This window comes from Ailuropoda melanoleuca, chromosome 1 (genome assembly GCF_002007445.2).
Source record: "Ailuropoda melanoleuca isolate Jingjing chromosome 1, ASM200744v2, whole genome shotgun sequence".
Classification (NCBI taxonomy): domain Eukaryota; kingdom Metazoa; phylum Chordata; class Mammalia; order Carnivora; family Ursidae; genus Ailuropoda; species Ailuropoda melanoleuca.
In genome coordinates this window covers 56,531,610-56,556,912 of record NC_048218.1, presented here as the reverse complement: position 1 = coordinate 56,556,912, position 25,303 = coordinate 56,531,610, and the positions used below count along the sequence as shown (strand labels likewise).

The 25,303-nt window shown below is 37.1% G+C and overlaps 1 protein-coding gene across 5 annotated transcripts in view; it reads left to right on the top strand.

Moving 5' to 3' along the window:
* SPICE1 (spindle and centriole associated protein 1) overlaps positions 1 to 25,303 on the top strand; it is a 70,486-nt gene that overhangs the window by 11,101 nt on the left and 34,082 nt on the right. For 3 of the 5 annotated variants that reach the window (XM_034658586.1, XM_034658589.1, XM_002923490.4), the window contains exons 2-7: positions 3,584 to 3,682; positions 6,668 to 6,715; positions 12,128 to 12,271; positions 17,577 to 17,679; positions 18,494 to 18,600; positions 20,963 to 21,075. In XM_034658586.1, the coding sequence (XP_034514477.1) occupies positions 3,584 to 3,682; positions 6,668 to 6,715; positions 12,128 to 12,271; positions 17,577 to 17,679; positions 18,494 to 18,600; positions 20,963 to 21,075 (614 nt within the window). The remainder of the gene's footprint in view (positions 1 to 3,583; positions 3,683 to 6,667; positions 6,716 to 12,127; positions 12,272 to 17,576; positions 17,680 to 18,493; positions 18,601 to 20,962; positions 21,076 to 25,303) is intronic. The other 2 variants (XM_034658597.1, XM_034658605.1) reach the window with 1 other exon arrangement.

Sequence of the window (25,303 nt, the reverse complement as noted above, 5' to 3'; positions counted from 1 at the left end):
CTAACTATAGTCTTTAGTTTAAAATCCAATCTGTCTGATATGAGAATTGCTACCCCAGCTTTCTTTTGATGTCCATTGGCATGAAAGATCGTATTCCATCCCTTTACTTTCAGTCTGGATGTATCTTTAGTNAGGTCCATTTGCGTGGAAGATGGTACTCCATCCCCTTACTCTAAGTCTGAATGCATCTTTGGGTTCAAAATGAGTCTCTTGTAGACAGCAAATGGATGGGTCATGTCTTTTTATCCAATCTGCAACCCTGTGGCGTTTTATGGGAGAGTTTAAGCCATTTAGATTGATAGAGATTATTGACAGATATGATTTTAATGATGCCATTTCTCTTTAAAGTCTTTGTATCGGTTGTGACTTGCTTTCTGTATCACTCTTGGGGCCTTTTTACTTTTATAGAACCCCCCCTTAATATCTCCTATAGGGCTGGTTTCGTGGTTACGAAATTGGTCAATGACTGGCAATTCTGGAAGGTCTTAATTTCTCCATCAATTCTGAATGACAGCTTTGCTGGATAAAGGATCCTTGGCTGCATGTTTTTCTCTGAAAGAGCTTTAAAAATGCCCCCCCAAGCCTTTCTCTCATTCCAGGTCTCTGTAGACAGGTCTGACGTAATCCTGATACCTTTGCCTTGGTACGTGAGAAATTTCTTTGCCCTGGCCGCTTTCAATACTGTATCCTTGGATCTAATATTTGCGAATTGCACTATGACATGCCGTGGCGTAGGTTTGTCCTGGTTGAGCTTGGATGGGGTCCTCTCTGCCTCTTGGACACGAATGCTTGTTTCCCTTGCTAGATTAGGGAAGTTTTCAGCTACAATTTGTTCAAATATCTCTTCTAGACCTCTGTTTTTCTCCACCCCCTCGGGGATGCCGATGATTCTGACATTGGAACGTTTCGTTGAGTCAGTTATCTCCCGTAACCTACATTCTTGAGAATGGATTTTTTTTTTAGCCCAGATTCTATTTTAGCTCTCTCTTCTACTAACCCTTCCTCCAATTCACTGATACGTTCTTCTGCCTCATTCACCCTGGCCGTCAGAGCCTCTAGTTTTGACTGCATTTGACTCATAGAATTTTTAATTTCTGCCAGATTCGCTCTCATTTCCACCCTTAGAGATTCTATATTCTCATTAACATTTTCGTTAATGCTTTTCTCAAGTCTGCACATCATCTTGACCATTGTTACTCTGAATTCCATTTCTGATAATTTGGTTATATCCATATCCATTAGTTCTGTGGCAGAGGCCACAGACTCATTGTCTTTTCTTTGCTGGGGGGGATTTCTCCTTCTCGTCATTCTGATGAGGAGAGGTTGTGGGGTTGTCCAGAGCCCAAATAATTGACTGGGACCCAGGCAGTGCACACTTGTTTTATAGGGACCTTAGGGATGTGGGCTTCTTGATTTTTCAGCCTGCCTTCTGGGGGAGGGGCCTGCTGCGCCGATACTCAGGCAACCCTGTTTGGGCAGAGTCTCCGTGTCCCCTGCAAGGGGGTTTGGGGATGGGCACACTGTGAGCCGGTATTTCCAGGCTTTTGTTCTCTGGCGGCTTTCCCTGGCTGTTTGCTGTGCCTCTTCTGAGAGTCAGAGCAGCAATGGCCAAATCTCAGCCTCTGTCTCAGAACAGAGGGATCGCAGACCATTCTCCACTGATGTTCTGGCCACTTTAACTCTGTTTCTGTTGGTGCTGCTCAACCCTGCAGTGTCCCGGGACGTGCGCCCCACACCCAGCGTCCCAGCCCTCACTTCCAGGGCCGGCGTGTCTCTGTCCTTTGTGTTTCTAACACCGCCAGCCCCCAGCCACCCCCGCGAGCTCCTGGTCTCAGTCTGGTTCTAGTGAGCACACTGGAGCCCCGTTTCAGTCTGTATGCGTGTGTTTCCCGGCTCACGGTCTCAGTCTGCTCTCTCGTGGGTGCCGGTCCGGGAGTCCGCCCGTTCCCCCGTGCAGGTGTCTACTGCTTCCCGGCGTCCAAACGCGACAGCTCCCTCCCCCTTCCGTTTATCTTCCGATACCTGTGCGCAGTTTCACGGCTCCCTGCTTCGTACCTCAATACTCAGCGCTGGAGATGTTCATTTGTAGAGATCCAGATGTATCTTCCTGCGTCTTGGGCTGATTCCGTGGATGTTCAGGATGGTCTGGTACCTATCCAACTCGACTCAGGGGACCAGCTGAAAAAGGGGTCCCCTACTCCTCCGCCATCTTAACTCCCTCAGGGCTTGATATCTTGACCCTGAGATCATGAGCTGAGCGGAAAGCAAGATTTGGTTGCCCAGCTAACAGAGCCACCTAGGCACTTTTCTATTTTGTATCATTTAAAATGGTATTTATGGTTCTGCCACTTAGTGTGTGACCTTCACAATTGGTTAATTCTTTGTCCATTAGCTTTCTCATCTGTAAAATGAGTAATAAATAGTAAATACTTAATGGAATTGCTGTTAGGGTTAAAGGAAATTCTGTGTGGGAAGAGCGTACTTAGAATAGAACCTGACTCGTGTTAGCTAATGCCATCATTATCACTACCTCCACTGTCATGAGCATCAACACTATCACCATAAGACAAATTAAATATTATTCCCTAACTCAAATGTGACTTATCTCTTTTGCTGGATTATAAACCCTGAAAATAGATAACATGTTTGAAGAGTCAATGTGATTGATAAGACAAAGCAAAAAGGACTGAGGAGAAGCTCTTGAAAATATTTGTATTTAGATTTTTTTTATTACAATAGACTAAATCATTTTTTAAAAAATATACTTAGGAAGACACTACTGTCTTTGTTTTAGGACAATTTGGAGTAAGGGGGTCAGCTGGAAAGTTCTGTAATTATTTAGGTGTGTAATGAAGTTTTGGAATGGGAGTCTTGTAACTGTGTTGTTTGTTGAAAGTCACATATATGTATTGCAAAAATCCTAGTGTATAGGGATTATGAGTCTTATTCTAATTTTGTGTAATATTAGGTCAGTGTCCTTAGCGTTGCTATTTTAAGAGTGCCAAGCAAATGTTGGCAATTTCCAAATGCTAGTTTAATATCAGTAATCACCCCTTTTTAGTATTGTGTGGAAATATACTGGAAATGATATAGCTCATTTGTTTTCTAAAATTTAGCCACCTTTATTTTAGGTAAACACGGTAGGTATCTGGCATTGATTTTAAGCGCTAGGGTGCTTCACAAAGAACTCCAACTGTCTTTGCCTTTTTCCTTTTGTTTTCAGATTGTTAGAGTGTGACTGACTTTTTTTCTGTTAATTGTGAAGTTTGTAACTGATGACAAAGCTTATGCCTGTTGTCTAGCTCTGTGTTTTAGGTCGTAATTTGTATTCCTGGAGTTCTTTATTAAGCAAATGTATATAAGTCATTAACTTGAAACCTGTTTTGACATAGTTATCAGTACAGCTTTCTAATTGTGAAGTGAAAGAACCAAGTATGTTGGTAGACTGTTCCTTTCATTATGCTTAAAGTTTTCTTCTGACACTTTACAGTTTATTTTCCTAGATGTCTTTGTCCCCATCCGGGGATACTTAATTACCACTTTTTCCTGTATTTTAAAAATGTCATATGATTCTTGCTTCTAGATGTCACTTGTCAGAGTGAACCGTTATGGTCCCCGGGGAGGAGGAAGGAAAGTACTGAAGGTAAAGAAGAAAAAAACGTCGGTGAAGCAAGAATGGGATGTAAGTCTAGATGGGATAATAAACCTGTAAGATTGCTCTGGAGGAATAGGTATGATGGCACGGCCCTGGTCGCTTGAGACAGTGCTCCGAATGTGATAGGGTGGAATGGGTTTTGGGGCATGTTATATTCCAGGTCTTGGAAGGAAGAAAAGAATCCTTCGGGGATTTTTAAAGAATCTACATGTCAAGGTCTTAACCTCTACCTCTGGAGAGGGTATCTTAAGAGGGTGGGAAGTATGTTTTTAAAAAGTCCTTCCCTCTTCCACTTGGAGAACTCACTGCTTTAAGGCAACTGGAGCTAACCTGTGTCACTGAAGTCTGAATTTTTTGGGTGCTTTTTAAAGATTTGCCCATAGCAACAAGTGATATCATAATCATGAGTCGCATTTGGCTGAAAAAGTGAGTGTTTCTTGTTCTCTTACCCCTTGAATTGTTTTTTTTTCACCTCCAGAAGCTGGGTCAGTTTCAGTACAAAGGTTTTCTTAAGGTGTAAGACAAGTCTCAAGTACCTGGGATGTATGACCCCTGGCTCCCACTCTGATTACTGTTTGGTATTATGAAGGGCATCTTTATCTTTTGCAGCTTGGTACTTTACTTTGAACCGTGACACTTTAGGTGCTTTTATTTTCTGTTTTGGAGAGCAACTAGTCAGGGACTAATTTGGATCTCAGGGATTCTTTTGGACTTGGAAATTTCTGGGCAAACCGACAGCCTTTTTGAAGTGTCTCAGGGACTTACCTATGTTTGTATTGGTTTGTTGTCATCTGATTGGCTATAAAATATTATAAGGGTGTGATTCTAAGGCAATGAAACTGAATAAAAGGGAAAAAATGCATGGGATAACTGAAAAGCTGTCCACTTCGGAGTGATTACTGTGGGAAGTTTAGTATTTATTCTGATATGCTGCTATTGCTCAAAGCATAATTGAAACCTACCATTTCAAATTGCATCTTCCTCATTTGCTTTTTATTATCTCCAGTGCTGGAAAAATCTGTTTTTTTGTAGACTGAGCTTGGAAGTGGTTTTAAGTCACTTGGAGTAAATGGTAAATGAAGGAGGAGAGATCAAACTGAGTAATACTGTTTTTTTTTTTTTTTAAAGATTTTATTTATTTATTCGACAGAGATAGAGACAGCCAGGGAGAGAGGGAACACAAGCAGGGGGATTGGGAGAGGAAGAAGCAGGCTCATAGCGGAAGAGCCTGATGGGGGGCTCGATCCCATAACGCCAGGATCACACCCTGAGCCAAAGGCAGACGCTTAACCGCTGTGCCACCCAGGCGCCCCAATACTGTTTTGATAAAAATAGTGAGATGGTTTTTGAAATGGCTTGTAAATTATATTTAAAGACAATTTCAGAAGAAAATTGTTTTAAGCAATAGTAGTATTAACAAAATTATATTTTCTCCCATGAGAACTACGTCCAAGCATATCCCTTACATGCCAGAATTTTATTATGATTATTAAAAATAATTCTGAAGATCTTATGGTTATATCTTGTGCTTTTCTAAATTAATATAAAAGGAATAACAGGTTTTAGTATAGAAAACCCTTGAACTAAATATAAACTCTGGCCAAAAACTTAAGTCTTTGAATATATCAGAAGCTATTTCACCAGACCCAGTTCTCTGTATTTCCATTAGAAGTAGAACTCTAACTTGTTTTATTTCCTCCCTTCCCAAATCTTTATAACAAAATGGCTGAAGTCACTTTGGAGAGAGCCAGATTGTAAGGCAGCTACTTCAAGCTGTGTAGTCTGTGCGTTGCACAATTCCAAGGGGTACTGTTTACATGGACCAGAATATTAATGGTAACTCCTGGAGTTGTGGGGTGTGACCTGCCATGTTGGGTTAGTGCCTTTTTACAGAAGTGACTGTTTTCACATTTTATGAAATTATACAGTGTCCTTAATCTTTGTCCCTTATTATGTATGATATATTTTATGCTTAAGTTGTTTGTGTGCATACAAATTTAACTTCTATAGTGATCACAGTTTATCTTTTAGGAATCTTTAGAAGTGCCTCATTACATAGAATGCAGTTTGAAAACTACAATTTTAGTTGAACTTACTCATTTTGAATTACATGCTACCCTGTTTTATTCATTTTTTTAATATAATATATGCCTGCTTGGTAAATGTGCTTATTTTCGGTAAGACACCTAAAAATAGCCTGTTATTTTTTGATAAGACAACTAAAAATAATCCATATTAATATTTAAATTGAGAATACTGGTTCTTGGACAGGAAGTCTTTTTGGTCCCAGGACTTTGAATCTGTTTTCAGCCTTTAAAATCCAGTATGTACTCATACCTAACCACATTTAAATGAACAATGTAAGTTCACGGATGTGACATAACTCTCTGAAGAATGTGAACAAATATGGTAAGAAGTTTGAATAATAAAACTAACATTTTAATTTAAATAAACACATTTGTTTTATATATTATGTAAAAATAGAAATAATTTTATTTCAATTTAAAATAGCAATTTTTTCTTGCTAAAATGTGATGATCAGACAAATCCCTTAACTCTTCAAAGAGAGGTTTCTTGGAGGTTAGCATGCTTGCTTAAGTACATAATCTTTTCACTGAGGCCCATCTGGCATATGGGATAAAAAGGTGTACAAGGCTTAAACTAATAAACGAAGGCTTTTGAGGGGTGCCTGGCTGGCTCAGTCAGTAGAGCATGCAACTCTTGATCTCAGAGTCATGAGTTTGGGCTGCACGTTGGGTATAGAGATTACTTAAAAAAAAAAAAAGTTAAAAAAAAAAAGACTTCTAAAATAAGGAAAACGAATTTATCAAAAATAAACTGAAATTGATTTTAAATGCTTTTCAACCTAGTTTAAAGAAAATTTTTCCTGTAAGAAAATTACCCAAAGAAAGTGAATAAACATTAAAACCCTATTTAAAAAAAAATCCAGTATATACTAATATTTTGTAAGAATTCTTTTTTTTTTTTAAAGAAAGTTCCTCTTTTTTGCAGAATACTGTGAATGATCTAACAGTTCATCGGGCAACTCCTGAAGATCTGGTAAGTTTAATATTAAGAGTTAAGATTTGTTCAATGTTTTATTTGATATTTGGTTTCTGACCTTCAGAACAGAAACCAGAGGCATTTCCTGGAAGTTGTTTAGTTATATTTGATCTTGCATATGTCTATATAAAATTGAAAAGTATATCGTCTGGACTTCCTGATTCTACCTAGAAATGTCACTTAGCGTGTATTAAAATTTTATTAGATAGATTTAGTTTACAGTTCAAATCTCTCTGGTCCAGTATTGCCCTGTGTATATCTATTGTCTTTTACTATCTATAGATATCTCTAGTCTTATTTACTATTACTTCCCTATGCAAGCATACTGGTTTAGTCAGTGTGCTAATTTACTCCTTGAATATGCCATGTATATTTCCACATTTGAGCCTCAATTCACGCGATTTTCTTTACTTGGAACGGTTTCTCTGCCTTCTTGTCTACCGTCCAAATCTTACTTTGCTTCCTTATCCTAGTTCAAGTATTACTTTTAAAAAGGTTTCTGCTATAGATTAAAAAAAAGCAGCTTTATTGAAATACAGTTCACTAGGATCTACCCTTTTAACATGTATAATCATTGGTTTTCAGTATATTCAGAGTTATGTCACCATCATAATTTTCTAATTTAGAACATTTTCGTCACTCCCTGAAAGAAACCCTGTACCCATTAACAGTCATGCTATATGCCCCCCTTCCTTCCAATCTCTGTCAATACCTAATCTGCTTTATGTCTTAATGGATGTGTCTACTCTGGAAATTTTTTAAAAATTATTTTTAAAAAGATTTTATTTATTTTTGAGAGAGAGAGAGCATGAACACAGGCAGGGGGAAGGAGAGGGACAAGCAGACTCCCCACTGAGCAGGGAGCCCACCACAGGACTTGATCCCAGGACCCCAGGGCCGAGGACCTGGGCTGAGGGTAGATGCTTAACTGAGGCATCCCTATTCTGGACATTTCATGTAAATGGAATACAAGGTGTGTCCTTTTATGTCTAACATAATGTCTTCAAGGCTCATCCATATTATAGCATGTGTCAGTACTTCATCCCTATTATTGCTGATACTGTTAGATTGTATGGATATACCATATTTTATTTATCCATTTGTCTCTGTTGGACATTTGGACTGTTTTCACCTTATGACTATTATGAATAAGGCTGCTATGAATATTGGTGTACAAGTTTTGTGTGAACATATGTTATCAGTTCTCTTGCTGTAACCTGGGAGTAGAATAACTGGGTCATATGGTTAACTTTCTGAAGCGCTGCCAAACTTTTTCAAAGTGGCTGCACTATTTACATTCTTACCAGCAGGCATGAGGGTTCCAATTTTTCCATAGCCCTTGCCAACACATGTTATTACCATATTTTTGGTTTTAGTTTTCCTAGTGGGTGTAAAGTGGAACTCACTGTGTTTTTGATTTGCCGTAGTGACTAATGATGTTAAACGTCTTTTGTGTGCTTATTGGCTATTTGTATTATCTTCTTTGGAGAAATGTCTATTTAGATTCCTTAGCCAGTTAAAAATTGGATTACTTGTGTTTTTGTTGAGTTGTAAGAGTTCTTTACCCATTCTGGATCCAAGTTCCTTATCAGATATATGATTTGTAAATATTTTCTCCCATTCTGTTGATTGTCTTTTCATTTTCTTGATGGTATTCTTTGAAGCATAAAATTTTTAATTTTGATGAATTCCAGTTTATCTATTTTTTCTTTTGTCATCTGTGCTTTTAGTATCATATTTAAGAAACCATTATACAATCCAAGATTCACAAAGATTTCTCCTGTGTTTCTTTCTAAGAGTTTTATAGTTTTAGCTCTTATGTTTAGGTCTCTGATCCATTTTGAGTTAATTTTTGTATATAGTGTGAGATGGGGTCCAACTTCATCTTTCTCTAAATGGATATCCTGTTGTCCATGTACCATTTGTTAAAATGACTGCCCTTTCTGCATTGAATTATCTTGACACCCTTGCTGAAAATCAATTGTCTGTAAACATGAAGGTTTAGTTTGGACTCTCAATTTTATTCCACTGATCTATATGTCTGTCCTTATGCCACACAGCATTGTCTTGATTATTTTAGTTTTGTACTAAGTTTGAAGTTTTTTGAAGCTGCCCAACAATTGATAATCTCCTCAAAACTGTTGTCATACTTACTATGTATATGAGGCATTGTGTATGTGCTGTCTAGTGCGTTTTGTTTATCTTTATATGTACAGTTGGCCTTGAACTATGTGGGGGGATAGGGGTGCCAACCCCCTGCACAGTCAGAAATTCATGTATAAGTTTTAACTCTCCCAAAACTTAACTTATAGCCTGCTGTTGACAGGAAGCCTTACCGATAACATAAGCAGCTGATTAACACATATTTTGTATGTTATATGTATTATATACTGTATTCTTCTTTTTATTATGTTCAGTTTGCCACTGTATAGTACATAATTAGTTTTTGATGTAGTGTTCAATGATTCATTAATTTAGTATAACACCCAGTGCTCATTACAGTACATGCCCTCCTCAATACCCATTACCCTGTTACCTCCTTCCCCTACCCTCCTCACCTCTGAAATCCCGAGATTGTTTCCCAGGGTCCATAGTCTCTCTTGTTCATCTCCCTCTCTGATTTCTCCCCCTTTGGATTTCCCTCCTTTCCCGGGAACTGTGGTCCTCCATGCTATTGCTTATCTTCCATATATGAGTGAAACCATATGATAATTGTCTTTCTCTGCTTAACTTACTTCACTTAGCATAATCCCCTCAGCTCCATCCATGTTGATGCAAATGGTGGGTATTCATCATTTCTGATGGCTGAATAATATTCCATTGTATATATGTACCACATCTTCTTTATCCATTCATCTGTCAAAGGGCATCTTGGCTCCTTCCACGATTTAGCTATTGTGGACATTGCTGCTATGAACATTGGGATGCATATGCCCCTTCTTTTCACTACATCTGTATCTTTGGGGTAAATACCTAGTAGTGCAGTTGCTGGGTCTTAGGGTAGCTCTATTCTTAACATCTTGAGGAACCTCCATACTGTTTTCCATAGTGGCTGTACCAGCTTGCATTCCTACCAAGAGTGTAAGAGGGTTCCCCTTTCTCCGCATCCTCGCCAACATTTGTTGTTTCCTGTCTTGTTAATTTTTGCCATTCTAACTGGTGTAAGGTGGTATCTCATTGTGGTTTTTTTCCATAGTTCCCTGATAGCTAGTGATGTTGAGCATTTTTTCATGTGTCTGTTAGCCATTTGTATGTCTTCTTTGGAGAAGTGTCTGTTCCTGTCTTCTGCCCATTTTTTGACTGGGTTATTAGTTTTTTGAGTGTTGAGTTTGAGAAGTTATTTATAGATCTTGGATATCAGCCCTTTATCTATAATGTTATCTTCTCCCATTCCGTGGACTGCCTCTTAGTTTTGTTGACTGTTTCCTTGCTGTGCAGAAGCTTTTTATCTTGATGAAGTCCAAAAAGTTCATTTTTGCTTTGTTTCACTTGCCTTTGGAGGCGTGTCTTGAAAGAAGTTACTGTGGCCGATGTCGAAGAAGTTACTGCTGTGTTATCCTCTAGGATTTTGATGGATTCCTGTCTCACATTGAGGTTAAAAACAGACACATAGACCAATGGAACAAAATAGCGACTCCAGAAATGGACCCTTAACTCTATGGTCAACTAATCTTTGACAAATCAGAAAAAAATATCAAATGGAAAAAAGGCAGTCTCTTCAATGAGTCGTGCTGGGAAAATTGGACACCTACATATAGAAGAATGAAACTGGACCATTCCCTTACACCATACACAAAGATAAACTCAAAATGGATGAAAGACCTCAATGTGAGGCAGGAATCCATCAAAATCCTAGAGGAGAATATATATGGTATTCTTACAAAAAAGTAAGCTAGAGAAAAGAAAATGTTATTAAAATCATAAGGAAAAGAAACTGCATTTACAATGCTATACTGTATTTATTGAAAAAAATCCATGTATAGGTGGGTCTGTGCAGTTCAAACCCGTGTCATTAAAGGGTCAACTGTATGTGTCCAGTCTCCCTGGGCAGATTGTTAATGCTTTTGAGGGATAAAGGCTATATCTTGTATGTGTCCTTTGTGGACCTAAGAATCTTAATCCTGATAGATACTCATTAAATATTTGTTGAGGATAATAATGATGTGCTACTGACTTAAAATTTTTTTATTATGAAAAATTTCAAATTTACATGAAAATGGAGACAAAAGTATAAAGATCTCCCAGGTACTGTTTACCCAGATATCATAGTTATTAAAATTTGGCCATAGTTGCTTCATCTTTCATACTCTTTCCTTCCTTCACTGTAGCATTTTAAAGCAAAGGCCAGAGAACATGTCATTTTGCGCCAACATATTCAGTTAGCATTTTTAAGAATGTAGACATTTCCTTATATAACCACAATGCCATTGTCACACCTAACAAAAGTAACAATAATTTTTTGGTATTGCCTAATCCCAAGTCCATATTCATATTACCCCAGTTATCTCAAAAATGTCATCTTTGTGTTCAGAATCCTTACATAGCATTTGGTCGTTGGTCTCTTAATGGACTGATTTCTTATTTACATAGTGAAAACAAAGCAGTACATTTTATTCATCTTCATAGTTCTGAACACTAAAGTGCTTGTAATGCCAATATCTGCTCCTATTCCTTAGCCACCTCAGTGAACTCCTCTTCTGTAACTCTTAAGCTGTGGCTCATATCTCTGCTTCAGGACTTCCACTTTTCTGGAGTTCTGCATTTCCAATGACCCACTTCCAAATGCAGCCATTGCAGGGCTATAAAAATACTTCATTGTTAGTTTTTGGTAGTGACGTGAGTATTAGGAAATGGGTGTGTCTTTGCCAAAGATGAGTCCCTGGGCTTTGTGCCTTTTAAATTGTACTCAGTGTGAGTGTACGTGTGTATGTGTGTATGTGTGTGTATGTAATTGTACATGTACACATATATGTAACTGAAAAGTTTAACAGAACAATCCTTAACTTTCTTATGTGTGATTTACTCTTAATATTTTCTATTCTGTATTCTGTTTTATTTAAAAAATGTTGGTTTGACCCACTAATTGATTTTACTGCCCATTAAATGAAACCTGGCCTGTAGTTTGGAAAATAACATTTTATTGGATAGTCTTGTACAAAGGAAGTAGAAATTAATATTTTTTTCATTTTGTCTTTTTGCTAGGTCTACTATTTCTAGATACTTCTCTTTTTTTAAAATCACTTTTGAAGATTTAGAAGACTGAAAATTTTGGTTATGAATATATGTAAATATACACATTTTGGACCAGAAAAAAATTTTTAAAGTGAACTAGATTAGGTGGTCCCACTATCTGAATAGGCAACTTCTTTGTTCCTGAAGCGTTCTTTTATATTTTTTTCTTTTGTACAGATACGTCGTCATGAAATACACAAATCAAAGAACAGAGCATTAGTACACTGGGAACTACAAGAAAAAGCTTTGAAGAGAAAATGGAAGAAGCAGAAACCAGAAATTTCTAATCTTGAGAGAAGGAGATTGTCTATAATGAAGGAGGTAATGCTAAACTGCATTGTCTTTAGAGTTAGAGAAGAAAATGATAAGTAGGTTTCTCTCCCCCCCGCCCCCGCCCGATGTGATTCACATTGGAAGGACTTAGTAAATGACTGTGTCCTTATACAATGATCTACACTTGAACTCTGAGAAAAGCAGCAGAGTGATGATTAGAGTCTAGTTTGGAGGTTTGAATTCCTGCTCAAAGTTACTGTTTATGTGACTTGCCTGATTGTACTGTTACGAGATTTCAGTGATATATACTAACAAACTGACTAATACATTCCTTGGCACATAATTACTGCCTTATATACATATATAACTGCGATAATTATTTTTCTCAGTTCACACACAGGGCTATTAGATTGATTACTTTGCAAAAAAAAAAAAGTGTGATTGTCCAACAAGTTAGTAAGCCACTTATCTTTGGCTTAATCTTTTGCCAGATATAGGGTATTTGCATAAGTAATCAGATATGTAGGAATAAATAATATGGCAAATAAGACGAAGCTACAGCAAAAAACCTTTTTATTTGAGATGAAATTATTGAAAAAGAAATATACTTTGTAGTGTTGCTTCTTGAAACTTATGGCACTTGACTGTCTGGGTGACCTTTTACTGCAGCTTTAAATCACTCTGTCTTTTGAGAAATTCATTAGGCTCGTTAGTGAAAGCTAAAAGTCTTAATCTTATATATCGTCAGGAAGAATTCTATTTCCCAGATAAATTGGGCTTGTAAAAAGAACAGTAGATTGAGAGAATATGGTTCTTTACAGATAATTTCTTTTGATAATCTTGGACAAGGTATGTGTATTTGAATATCATGTAGTAGTTCTCAGTGACCAGAAAAAAAGGCAGCCCCTTTGAGGCAGCTCTGGGCTTTTGTGTCCCATCTCTAGTGGCTCCTGCTCCTGTCCTCAATTGCTCATGGCCTGAAGGAATGGATGTGGTAGAAGTAGGGATTGAAGGAAGAGTGGTGGGAGAGGATGAGTGAAGTCTCTCTGCCTTCCCTCCAGTGCCATTCCTCAGGCTCTGGTGTCCTGGTTCTCAACGCGGACTGCACATTAGATCAATCAGTGTTGAGATCTTCCATTAAAAAGTCACTGTATCTGGACTCAGATATATCTGTACTCAGATAATCTGATTTAGTGGACCTGTGATGTGGCCTCAGTTAAGTATTTTTTAGACAGTTTTTATGTACTTTTAATTCATTGCCAGGGTTGAGAATGTCTGTTGTTAGTAAGATCGAATATTTCCATTTAACAATATATTTTGCAGGTTATCCCATGTCAGTATTTAGAAATCTACCTTTTGTTTTTAATGTCCAGGTAATATACAGATGTACCACAATTTATGTGTCTACTGCTTTATTTGTGCAAACTTTGGAAATGTATTGGACTATAGTTTAGGCTTCTAGTTAAGAAGGTATATTGGTTTAAACAAAATAGAAATCTATTTCTCTTTATGAAACATTTCAGAGGGAACTGGTAGTTGGTAGGATCTCTGGGGTCCTTTATACCAGGGCTTCCATCTCTGAGTAGAGAATGGCTGTTCCAGCTTCCTTCAGCTGTATTCCAGCCAGCATGAAAAGGGAAAGAGAATGCATGCTACTCCTTTTACATATCACCCAGAAATTCTGGTTTATATCCCACTGTCTAGAAATTTATCACATGACCATTCTTACCTAGAATGATGGTTAGGAAATCTAGCTGTGTACTTGGCTAAAACTTGGGAATTCTGCTGTTAAAAAGAAAATGAAAAGGGGCACCTGGGTGGCTCATTGTTAAGCATCTGCCTTCGGCTCAGGTCATGATCCCAGCGTTCTGGATTGAGCCCCGCGTCCGGCTCCCTGCTCAGCGGGAAGCCTGCTTCTCCCTCTCCCACTCCCCCTGCTTGTGTTCCCTCTCTCACTGCCTCTCTCTCTGTGTCAAATAAATAAATAAATAAAATCTTAAAAAAAAAAAAGAAAAGAGATTGGTGGGTAAATAGCAGGTCTGTCACCCACAGATTGTTACCTGCCTTATCACTGTAAATAATACAATGAATATCCTTGAATTTGTTTTTAAGTGCATGTAAAACTATATTTGTAGGATAAATTCTTTTTTTTTTTTTTAAGATTTTATTTATTTATTTATTTGAGAGAGAGAGAGGGAGAGGAAGAAGCATACTCCCCCCTGAGCAGAGAGCCTGTTGCTGGGTTTGATCCCAGGACCCTGAGATCATGACCTGAGCCGAAGGCAGATGCTTAACCCACTGAACCACCCAGGTACCCATGTAGGATAAATTCTTAAAAGTGGAACTGCTGAGTCAAAGATATGTGCATCTGTTATTTCAATGTTGCTTAATTTGTAATGTCTCTGTTAAGGGATGTGATGGGACCAAATGAAGAAGCCTCCTTGGGCATATTCACCTAGGCAGTATCATTATGTATTAGAGCTACCAGTCCATCCCCCATAGCTAGACTCCTAGTAACAAAGTTAACAGAAAAGCTCTTTGGTTAGCGTAATCATTTGCTGTATGATGCATTCATGTCATGGGAATCAAGCAAATGAGGGTCCAAATTCAATCAGAGAGAGGGAAACTTTGATAAAGATTTTATAAATTCTAAAATATAAAAACTTCCCAAGTCTCTGTGTAATTTCCTATTTATTTTTTTAAATAATTTTTTATTATGTTATGTTAGTCACCATACAGTATATCCTTAGTTTTTGATGTAGTGTTCCATGCTTCATTATTTGCGTATAACACCCAGTGCACCATGCCCTCCTTAATAGCCATCACCGGCCTATCCCAATCCCCAACCCCTCTCCCCTCAGAAGCCCTCAGTTTGTTTCCCAGAGTCCATAGTCTCTCGTGGTTCATTCCGCCTTCTGTTTACCCCCCCTTCATTCTTCCCTTCCTTCTCCTACCAATCTTCCTGCTATTTCTTACGTTCCATAAATGAGTGAAATCATATGATAATTGTCTTTCTCTGCTTGACTTATTTCACTTAGCATAATCTCCTCCAGCCCTGTCCATGTTGCTGCAAATGTTGGGTAATCGTTCTTTCTGATGGCTGAGTAATATTCCATTGTATATATGGACCACATCTTCTTAATCCAGTCATCTGTTGAGGGGCATGAACATTGGGGTGCATATGGCCCTTCTCTTCACTAGGTCTGTATCTTTGGGGTAAATACCCAGTAGTGCAATTGCTGGATCATAGGGTAGCTCAATTTTTAACTTTTTAAGGAACCTCCACACTGTTTTCCAGAGTGGCTGTACCAACTTGCATTCTCACCAACAGTGTAAGAGGGATCCCCTTTCTCCACATCCTCTCCAACTTTTGTTTCCTGCCTTGTCCATTTTTGCCATTCTAACTGGCATAAGGTGGTATCTCAATGTGGTTTTGATTTGAATTTCCCTGATGGCTAATGACTTTGAACATTTTTTCATGTGTCTGTGTAATTTCCTATTTCTGTCTGGTTTTTATTACCAGAGAACAAAAGTGCTAGGATAAAAAGTTTTGGATAATGTTTTTGAAGGGACCTTGGCTGATCCTTTGCAAAGCCATGATGTGTACCACTATTCATAAGTTTGACTTTGTGCTCCGTGAACCCATCTGAGGAAGTAATGTTTACACATGGGCTTGCAGAGATTGGTTTACCTATCAAGAGGATGAGTTTTATCAGGCGTGAGTGGAGAGGAGTGATGAATAAATATAGAGAGGGCAAAAGAAAGCCAATACACTGATCTGTGGCCTCTCAACCCATCTGCCCCAAGAAGGCTGGGCAGAGACTGGCAAAGTGCAACAGGGCAGCACCTTTTCTGGAGACCTCATTATAATTGATAATCAGATCTTGATATGATAAAGTTATTCCTCTACAGTCTCCTTCTGTCAGTTGTATCTATTTTAATGGAAGATCAGTGATTTTTTAAAAAAAATAGTAAGCTCAGACTGCCATTAGGAAATATTCTGTGTGTAATTTTTCTAGTTTAAGTGATAGATTATATTGCTCCATTTACTCTCTTGCCTAAGTTCTAATTGTATATCCTTGCAAGATCGCTAACCAGGGATAGAAATTTGGTTCATGGGATAATATAATTTAAGTTATAACAACATTCCAAATATCTCTAAAATGGTACAGGTTTTTCAGTGTGTCCACATTCTTAACACCCCTTTGGGGTTGGGAAAGGTGGTGGTATCTTCATTTACATATTAGGAACCTAAGTTTAAAGAGGTTGGATTTTGCTTAGTATCCCTTGAATGGACCTAGGATCCCAGTCTTCTGGCTCCGAATATACTCTTTGCCTTATACCATTCCAAGCTTACTCTTTGTGGAAGGAACAAATTCAAGACTTGATTCTCACCAACTGAGCCAGCTGACCTGATTGGCCACAGTGGGAGAAGAAAGGGAAAAAGAATGTGGTTCTTGTTATTTTTCTCGATGTCCTGAAACAGTAACTGAAGTCATATTATATACTTGTTTCCATGGGCTAGAGAGATTATGGTAAGAGCATTTGTTGCCAGACGCTCTATTGTTTTGAATCAGTGTTGGAAACTGGGCAGTTTCCAATTTTGTGACTCCCGTCAATTTAAGAATGCCATCTGGTGGTGGTGGCTAGAGTTGACTTGTCGGTGTCTCCTTGCTTACAATTATGAAAGTTCCTGAGTTGAAAGTGCCTAATCAGAGGCACTACTGTAATGGTATTTTTTGAGTTTTCATCCCTCCAGGATAAAAATCCAACTTGTTTGTAAATACAGAAGTGTCCCTTTTTTTGTTTGATGCCCCAAAACTCATATCTTACCTCATATTCTCTTTAGTTGTTGATCATGATGCATTAGTGGATGATGAAATCACTTTAAAGGTTGAAACACCTCCGAGTTTATGGCTCAGAGATTTATATCTTTAATCAATGTTTTTCAAACTGTGGATCACAACTCATTAGTGGATTGTGAAATTGAGTTAGTGTGTTGTAGCCATTATTTTAACAAATAGAATAGAAACGAAAAAATATCGGAGTGGTTCTCAAAAAGTAAGGTTAAGTAGGTCTTTTATTTTGTTATACATTTACATGTGTGTGTATGCTGGGTCACAGTTTAATAAAATATTTCTTATTTGGACTGTAGCCAAGCATATGAAATCTAATTATTGTAATAGCCCCATCTACTGGTACATAAGGATATTGCCACTGAAGGATTTTAGGAAGATAGTGGCCTTTGGTTATTTTTATGCTCTGTGCCTTTATATGGACTTTTCCTTTGTGATTTCATAGTACATATGGATTTTTTTCTGAATAATAATATTTATCATTAACACATGTCTAGATTCTTTCTGATCAATACCAGATGCAGGATGTATTAGAAAAATCTGATCATTTGATGGCCGAGGCAAAAGATCTGTTTGTTGATTTTCCCCGTAGGCGCACAGGTAATGTATTTCATTCAAGCAAAAGCTTCTTTTTCTTATTAATCATAGCCCACAATGGCTGTTTGGAGAATTTGAAATCTTTTTGGGGGGCATCACATTATTTATAGTATAAGTAGCCTAGAGTGGATAGCATACAGGAGTTTTTAGGCATAGACTCATTATAATTTGTTTGCTTTCACTAAGGATATAAACTATTACAAATTACAGAGCTAAGCAAAGGTAAATTGTTATTATTTAGTAGTATATCTTATGGTGCAGTGTATAAGATTTTATTGTAAATATGACTTAATTTCTAGTTTATTAATGTTAAGTTACCATATAAAGCATCTGTATTTATATATAACTTGAGTAAAGCTTAATTTGAAGCCTAAAGCTACTTCAGTCTACCTCTGACAGAAACTTTGCCTCTTGTCAGATACATAGCATTATTCACTTTAATGTGTATATAATCCATTGTTTATTTTAGTCCCTAAAAATGGATCATTAGTTTTTAGTTTAAGGTTTAAATCCTGGCTTAACCATTTATAGTGTGACTCTGGGCCATTTGCTTCATGTTTCTGAGTTTCAGTTTACTGATCTATGAAATAGTAATAGTAACAACCTCATCAGATTTTGTGAGGGTAAAATGATTTAATATATGTAAAAGCATTTAGAACAGTGCCTGGCATATAGTAAGCATTATATAAGTGAGAGCTGCTGTTATTATTATCTAAGAATTTCATATGATAATATGAACCTATGGCAGTGTATAGTGCTTGTAAAGTCAATTTAATTAAATGTAGCAAAATCATCATGGCTTCTTTTCCTTCTGCAGGGTTTCCAAATGTAACTATGGCTCCTGATTCCTCTCAGGGTCCCATTGTAGTAAATCAAGACCCTGTCACGCAAGCCATTCTCAGTGAATCTATCACGGAGCCTCAGGTAATGTGCTGTCCTTATAGCCGTCAGGCTTTTTTTGAAATTGTATTGTGGTAAACATTTCAAAAGCTTAAATGTCAACAAATACCAAGTATGGTTGCTAGAATTGTTCTTACTCAAGCATATTGTACTTTCGGTGAGTAATGTTTTTACCAAACAAGACAGGACTGGGTAATAATAGTTACCATTTATTGAGTACTTACCTGTGAGGTAGGTACTATCATTACCTCCATTTAGCAGATAAAAAAACTGAGGTTCAGAAAAAGATTAACATAGTTAGTTAGCATCAGAGATGGCACTCAGATCAAGGCTCCATCTGCCATTATGGAAACAGTGGGGAGTCTTTTCACTTTCACTTTAGAGTCAGGTTTATCTGTGTTTGCATTCTGTTAGTACTAGCTGTTGGATCTTCAGTTGATTTCTTAAGGTATCTGAGTTGGCACAGAATGTTTTTTGTTTTGTTTATTTTTATTAAATGGGAATAGAATATACTTACTGTGGTTGTTGTGAGGATCAGCTGAGATAAGTTATGCAAAGTGCCTAGTGTAATTCCAGATACTAGTTCTTCATTAAATGTTAGTCTCATCTAATAGTGTGTTTAGAAAGTAGCTACCCAGGAAACTTGGAATTTATTGACCAGTTACATGGGGAAATTTTATTATAGTAGTACAATGTTAATTAGCTATATCCTAACCTAACTGAATCTCTTAATCAAAATGTTTAAAATTTTGAAATGGGAAACATTTTTTAAAAGTTCATGAAGAATTGAATATTAAAATAAAACAACTTCTTAGGACTGACTAGAACTCAATACCTGTTTAGTGCGATTTCATGTTATTTACATGGCCTTGAAAAAAGGAGAATCATCAACTAGAGGGATGATCCTAGGGAATTACAAGGTCCAGAATCATTAAAAAAAACATTTTAAGTCTGCTGTTTTCTGCTTACAAAGGCAATTAAGTAGAATACTTCATGTTTTAAATAGCCAGAACCCATTAGCCATATCTCCAGCCAAAACCCATTATGTTTTGGCTCTTATTAAAAATGTTAGCTTTCAGATAATCATGGTCTCTTTTACGGGCTGGGGAAATGGCAAGAGCTGGGGCTAGAGAGACAGGGAGTAGCTAGGTAATGAAGGGCTAAAGAACCAGAAAATGAGAGGAGAGCCAGCAAAGGATTTTAGGAAGAGTAGAGTCATGATGAAATTAACTGTAGAGTAGAAGAAGGCTTTGGGAGGAACAAGACTGGTGAGAGGATCTGGTTAGAAGACTTAGGTTAGAATTTTAGTGAGACATGGTGAGGGCCTAACCTAAGAAGTGGCAATAGAAAAGGACATAGAGGGGAAGAGGGATAGGGCTGAGAGCTTAAAAAGGGATAGAATTGGCAGCATTTGGTAGCTGATTGGATGTGACAGATGAGAAAGAAGGATTACTCCCAGTTTGTTAGCTTGAGCATCTCAGTAGATGGTGATGCTGTTCATGGTCTTAGGTATTATGGCAGATATAAGGCTTCTGAAGGAATGATAAGAGAGGTTTATTTTGGATATGTTGAGTTCATGTGTGTGGGATGTCTGCTAAGAATATCTTTTAGGCAGTTGGATATAATTGTCTTCGGCCCCTGAGAAATTTTGGTGAAGATAGATATTTGAGAATTCACAGCATTTGACTTGTAATTGCAGCTTTGGAACTAGATACAGTCATTCTGAAAGGGAGTCAGATGAGAGGAGAAAAGGTCCAAAGGTAGGACCTTGCGTCCCATCAGATATTAAGAAAGGGCAGAAAGAAAAGAACCAATAAAGGAGATTGGGAAGGAGCAGCCAGAATAGAAGAAAAACCAGGGAAATATGGTATCTTGGCAGCTAAAAGGAAGAATGTATCAAGAAAATCTTGAAGGAAAGAAAGGAATTTTCATTAATGTCCAATGAATCAGAGAAGTAAGGGAAGGCAGAGACTGAAAAATATCTATTTGATTTAGGAACAAATCAAAAAAGGAAGTTGACCTTGTAGACAGCAGTTTGAGTGGAATGGTAGGGCAGAAGCAAAGTTGTAGAGCATACGTGGTAAATGACAAGTGGGGGATGACTCTTTCAAGAAGTTTGGTGGTGAAAGAGAGAAAATACGCTGAGAGAGACTTGTTCACATTTAAATGTGGATGAGCTGAAGTCCATACAGAGAGGTTGAAGATGCAGGACAGGGAAGGGGCACTTAATGGAGTGGGAGGAGATGAGGGGGTTTAGGTCCTAGAGCACTTGGGAGATGTTAGCGGTAGAAGGAGGGACCTCTCTATTAGAATGACAAAAAGAAACAAAGGATGAGTGTACATATAACCAACTTGTGTTTTTCTTTTTATTGTTATGTTGAGAAAGGCTCTTAATGAAGTAGATGATGATGAAGAAGGAACTGTTAACAGCCAGTCTGAAGAAAGTGAGAATGAACTGGATAACTCTCTAAACTCTCAGTCAAATACGAACGTAGATAGGTATGTATATGTGGTGTAAATATCTACAGGGCTTCTCTTTGTTCCAAGGCCATTTCTTTTGTTTCCCAGCTTCACTGAGATATAATTGACATATAGTATTGTGTAAGTTTAAGGTGTGCAATGTGTTTATAATATTTCTACTTGTGGAACTTAATGATGTTTTCTTTGTGACCTAATGTATGATTAAATTTTTGTGAATGTTCCATTTGTGTGCTTAAGAAGAAGGTATATTCTATATTAACAAGGTATAAAGTTCTATGTGTATATCCTTAAGATCTACTAAAATTGATGATGTTTACTTATTCTGTCTTTGCTTATTATTGTCACTCTCTTATATTGAGAGTAGTGTATTAAAGTCTCTGTTAGTGTGTTTCTTTTTTTCTTTGCATATGATGTTCAAGTATATTTAATTCTGTTTGAAGTTAAATACCTCCATCCTGATTGATGTGTTTTTTGGTACATAGATATCCATAAGGATTGTATATTCATTGTGAATTAAGGCTTTTAGCATTATGAAGTGTCCTTTGTCACATTTAATGCCTTTTGGTTTCAGTTCCACTTTGTTATCAGGAATGAAACCTCTGCCTTCTTGTTTCTAATTGCCTGGTTCATCTTTGCTCATTCCTTTATTTTAGCTTTTCTGAATTACTATGTACTAGGTGTATCTTTTGTATTCTACATAGAGTTGGATCTTGGCTTTTTAGCGAGTTTGAAAATTTTTTTTTAATTGGTGAAGTAAGCTTATAATATTAATTGATATGATTGATGTGTTTGTCAACTTCATCATATTATTTTATAGTACTATGTGTATTATTACTATGATTATAGTTTTCCTTCGCTATGTAGTATGTTCTCTGTTCTCTTAAAAATTTCTTTTGGTATTAAGGAAGTCTGTAATTTTGTTCTGGCTGGCTGCCTTTATATCTGCCTTTTTTAGAGCCATTTAGTCCCCTGTTTTTTTTAACCTTTTACTCTCAGGTGTGGCTTTAAATGGTGTTCTTTGACTTCTACCTATGGCCTATGCAACAAATAATTTATTCCATATTCTCATTCTTTCCCTTTTTCTGTCTGTCCTTCTCCTCTTTTAGCTGCATTTTTTTGCTTTGACAGGACATAAAACATTTACATATTGTTCTTCCCTGTGTATTGCAATTTTTGTTTCAGTCTTGGAGCTACAGTTAAATATATTAAATGCTATCATCAGTCCGTTTGTGATGTTTCCCTAGTTAACCCTTGATTGGATCACTCATTTAGACAAAGCTCATACTGTAGGGTTTGTGAATTCTATTCTTTGAGTTCTTAAAAGCTTAAAAGTTTTTCTATAGCTTTGATATTTGAAGGACAGCTTGGCTGGATATAAAATCTTTGATACTTTTTTTCCTTAACTTTCTTGAAAATGCTCCTCCACTCTTGGTTTCCTTTGAATGTTGCTTTGACAAGTCTGATGCTAGAATAATTTTCTTGCCCTTACAAATAATTTAGCATTTTAATGTATTTATTTCCTTTATATTTAAAATTTACTTTTTTTGTCTTTAAAATTTAAACATTGCTGAGCTGTATCTTGAGTTTACCTTTTCAGGTCAGGTTTTCCAACACAGTTGGCTTTTGTGTGTATAGATTCAGTTCTTTTCTTTCTTTCTTTTTTTTTTTCCTGGGAACTTTCCTTGGGTTTTGGTTTCAAATATTAGTCTGATATCATTGTTTTTTTTCTTTTTTCTTTTTCAGAGACTCCTTTTATATACATAAAGTGATATTTCTTGTTTTCTATTTCAAGTACTTTCTAACCTTTTTTATTCTTTATTTTTTATTATTGTTTTCCTCTAATTCTTCAATCTTCCTTATTAAATGTTTATTTAACAATTATCTGTTGGACACATTGTAATTTAATCTTTATTTCTGAGTTTTTCTTTTTCTTTGTATTCTTTCCTGAGTTCAATCAATTCTCATTTTGTTCCTGGTTTTTGTCCATTTCTGCTCTTAGTTTTGGAACTTCTGATTCAAGATATATATCTCCAAATGCTTGTTTAAGTATATTGAATTCCATTTATAGTGTTTTGTTACAGTGTTCTTCTGCTTTTTCTTGGGAAGGGAGAAATTTTTATTAGCTGGGTTATTTCAATTAGATTTTCTATTTTGTTATACTGTCTTGTATGGATGTAGACTATTTTACTTTGTACATTTTGTGGAGAGGGTTGGGAGTTTGGGGTAGGTCTTCTTTCAATTATAGTGAAGCACAGTTATTTTAATGGATGCCTTTTTTTTTTTTTTTAAGTATCAGCAGGTGAAAGTTGGTTTGTCCTCCAGTACTGTTTGTTTTTATCTTGAACTGTTTTCCCTAGTTAAGCATGTTAAGGTAATACGCTTTTTTTTTTTCTTTTTTTTTTTTGCCTTCAGCACTCAGCCTCCTAACAATTCTTCTTTCTTCCTGTTCACATTAAGAAGTGATGCCTTTCCAAGACCTACCACCTTGGGTTCTACACATTTCTTGGTAGTATTTTGACTGCCCAGGTTCGGAGTGTGTGTGTGTGTATGTGTGTGTGTGTGTGTGTGTGTTTCCTTCCTTTTTAAGTATTTGCATACTTAGAGTGGACTTTTTCTTTCTGGAGGTGATTTTGTCACCATTAGGCTCTCTGCTTTCTTCCTTGCGTGGTCATTTTCAAATGCCCTCACTTCCTGCTAGGGTTTCGGACAGGAGCTCGAGAAAATCTTTGCTGGAGTTTAGTGTGTATTTTTCTACTTATAGGTAATATGAAGTTAGTAGTATTCTCTGTCTTCGAATAACATAGAAGGTATGGGGTATGTGCTATTTTTGCTCTTCTTGTTGCCCTGTCTTGTGGGTTTTGGAGGATGTGTGGAGTGATTCAAATTTAGCTGGTCACTATTTCCTCAAGGACACTTGGAAACATATATCATCTTTTAAGTACTTTTTCTTTCAGAATCCAAATATAACTAATCTTCTATAATATTGCTTTTATTTTTTACATTTGAATCAAATTATTGTTTTTTATTTGGTCGGCCAAAGTCCGTTTTATCTCATTAGTTGTGTGAATAGGTAGTTTCTAGTTTTGAATACCTTATGTCTCAAAATGTTGTTTGTTAACTATTAAACATGAGGTATCAGAAGATGCATTAGACTTGGGATCTGGAGACTAAGTGCCTTCTGGTTTGAAAATTTCTATGAATATATGTTCCTGTGTGACCTAAAACAACAGAAATTTATTCTCTCACGGTTCTGGAGGCAAGAAATCTGAAATCAGTTTTACTGGACCAACATCAAAGTTTTGGTAGGGCTACATTTCCTCCAGAGGCTCTAGAAGAGAATCTGTTCTTTGCCTCTTCCAGGTTTTGACGGCTGTTGGTCTTCCTTGGCTTGTGACAGCTGCATCACTCTAATCTCTGCCTCTATCTTCACATCACCTTCCCCTCTGTGTGTATGTTAAAGTCTTCCTTTGCTTCTCTTTTATAAAAATATACATGATCCCATTTAGGGCCCACTCAGGATAACCTCACATCCCAAGATCCTTAACTTTTTTTTTTTTTTTTAAAGATTTTATTTATTTATTTGACAGAGATAGACAGCCAGCAAGAGAGGGAACACAAGCAGGGGGAGTGGGAGAGGAAGAAGCAGGCTCACAGCAGAGGAGCCTGACATGGGGCTCGGTCCCATAACGCCGGGACCATGCCCCGAGCCGAAGGCAGACACTTAACCGCTGCGCCACCCAGGCGCCCCACCAAGATCCTTAACTTAATCATACCTGCAAAGACCCTTTTTGGCCATTTACAGGATCCAGGGCTTAGAACATGGACATATCTTCAGGTCCTACTATAGTCCACCCTGTGGCCCACATGCAAAATTTATATTCACCCCCATTCCAGTATTCCCCAGTGTCTCAGCATGAACTCAAATTCAGAATCTCATCTAAATGTCATCAGCCCAAACCAGATCTTATCATCTCGAGCAAGTATGGGTAAACTCTGAATAAGATCCATCCTGGGCAGTATTCTTCTCTATATATGATCCTGTGGAACTAGAAAACAAGTTATCTGCTTTGAAAATGCAATGATGGACTAAGCATAAGATAATTTATAGACATTCCCATTTGAAAATCCATGGAAGAAAGAAGTCACCAGTCCTAAGCAAGTTTGAAACCCAGCAGGGCAAATTCCATTAGGTTTCAAAGGCTGGTAATAATCTTCTGTGGCTTGAGGCTTCACCCTTTGGGTCCAT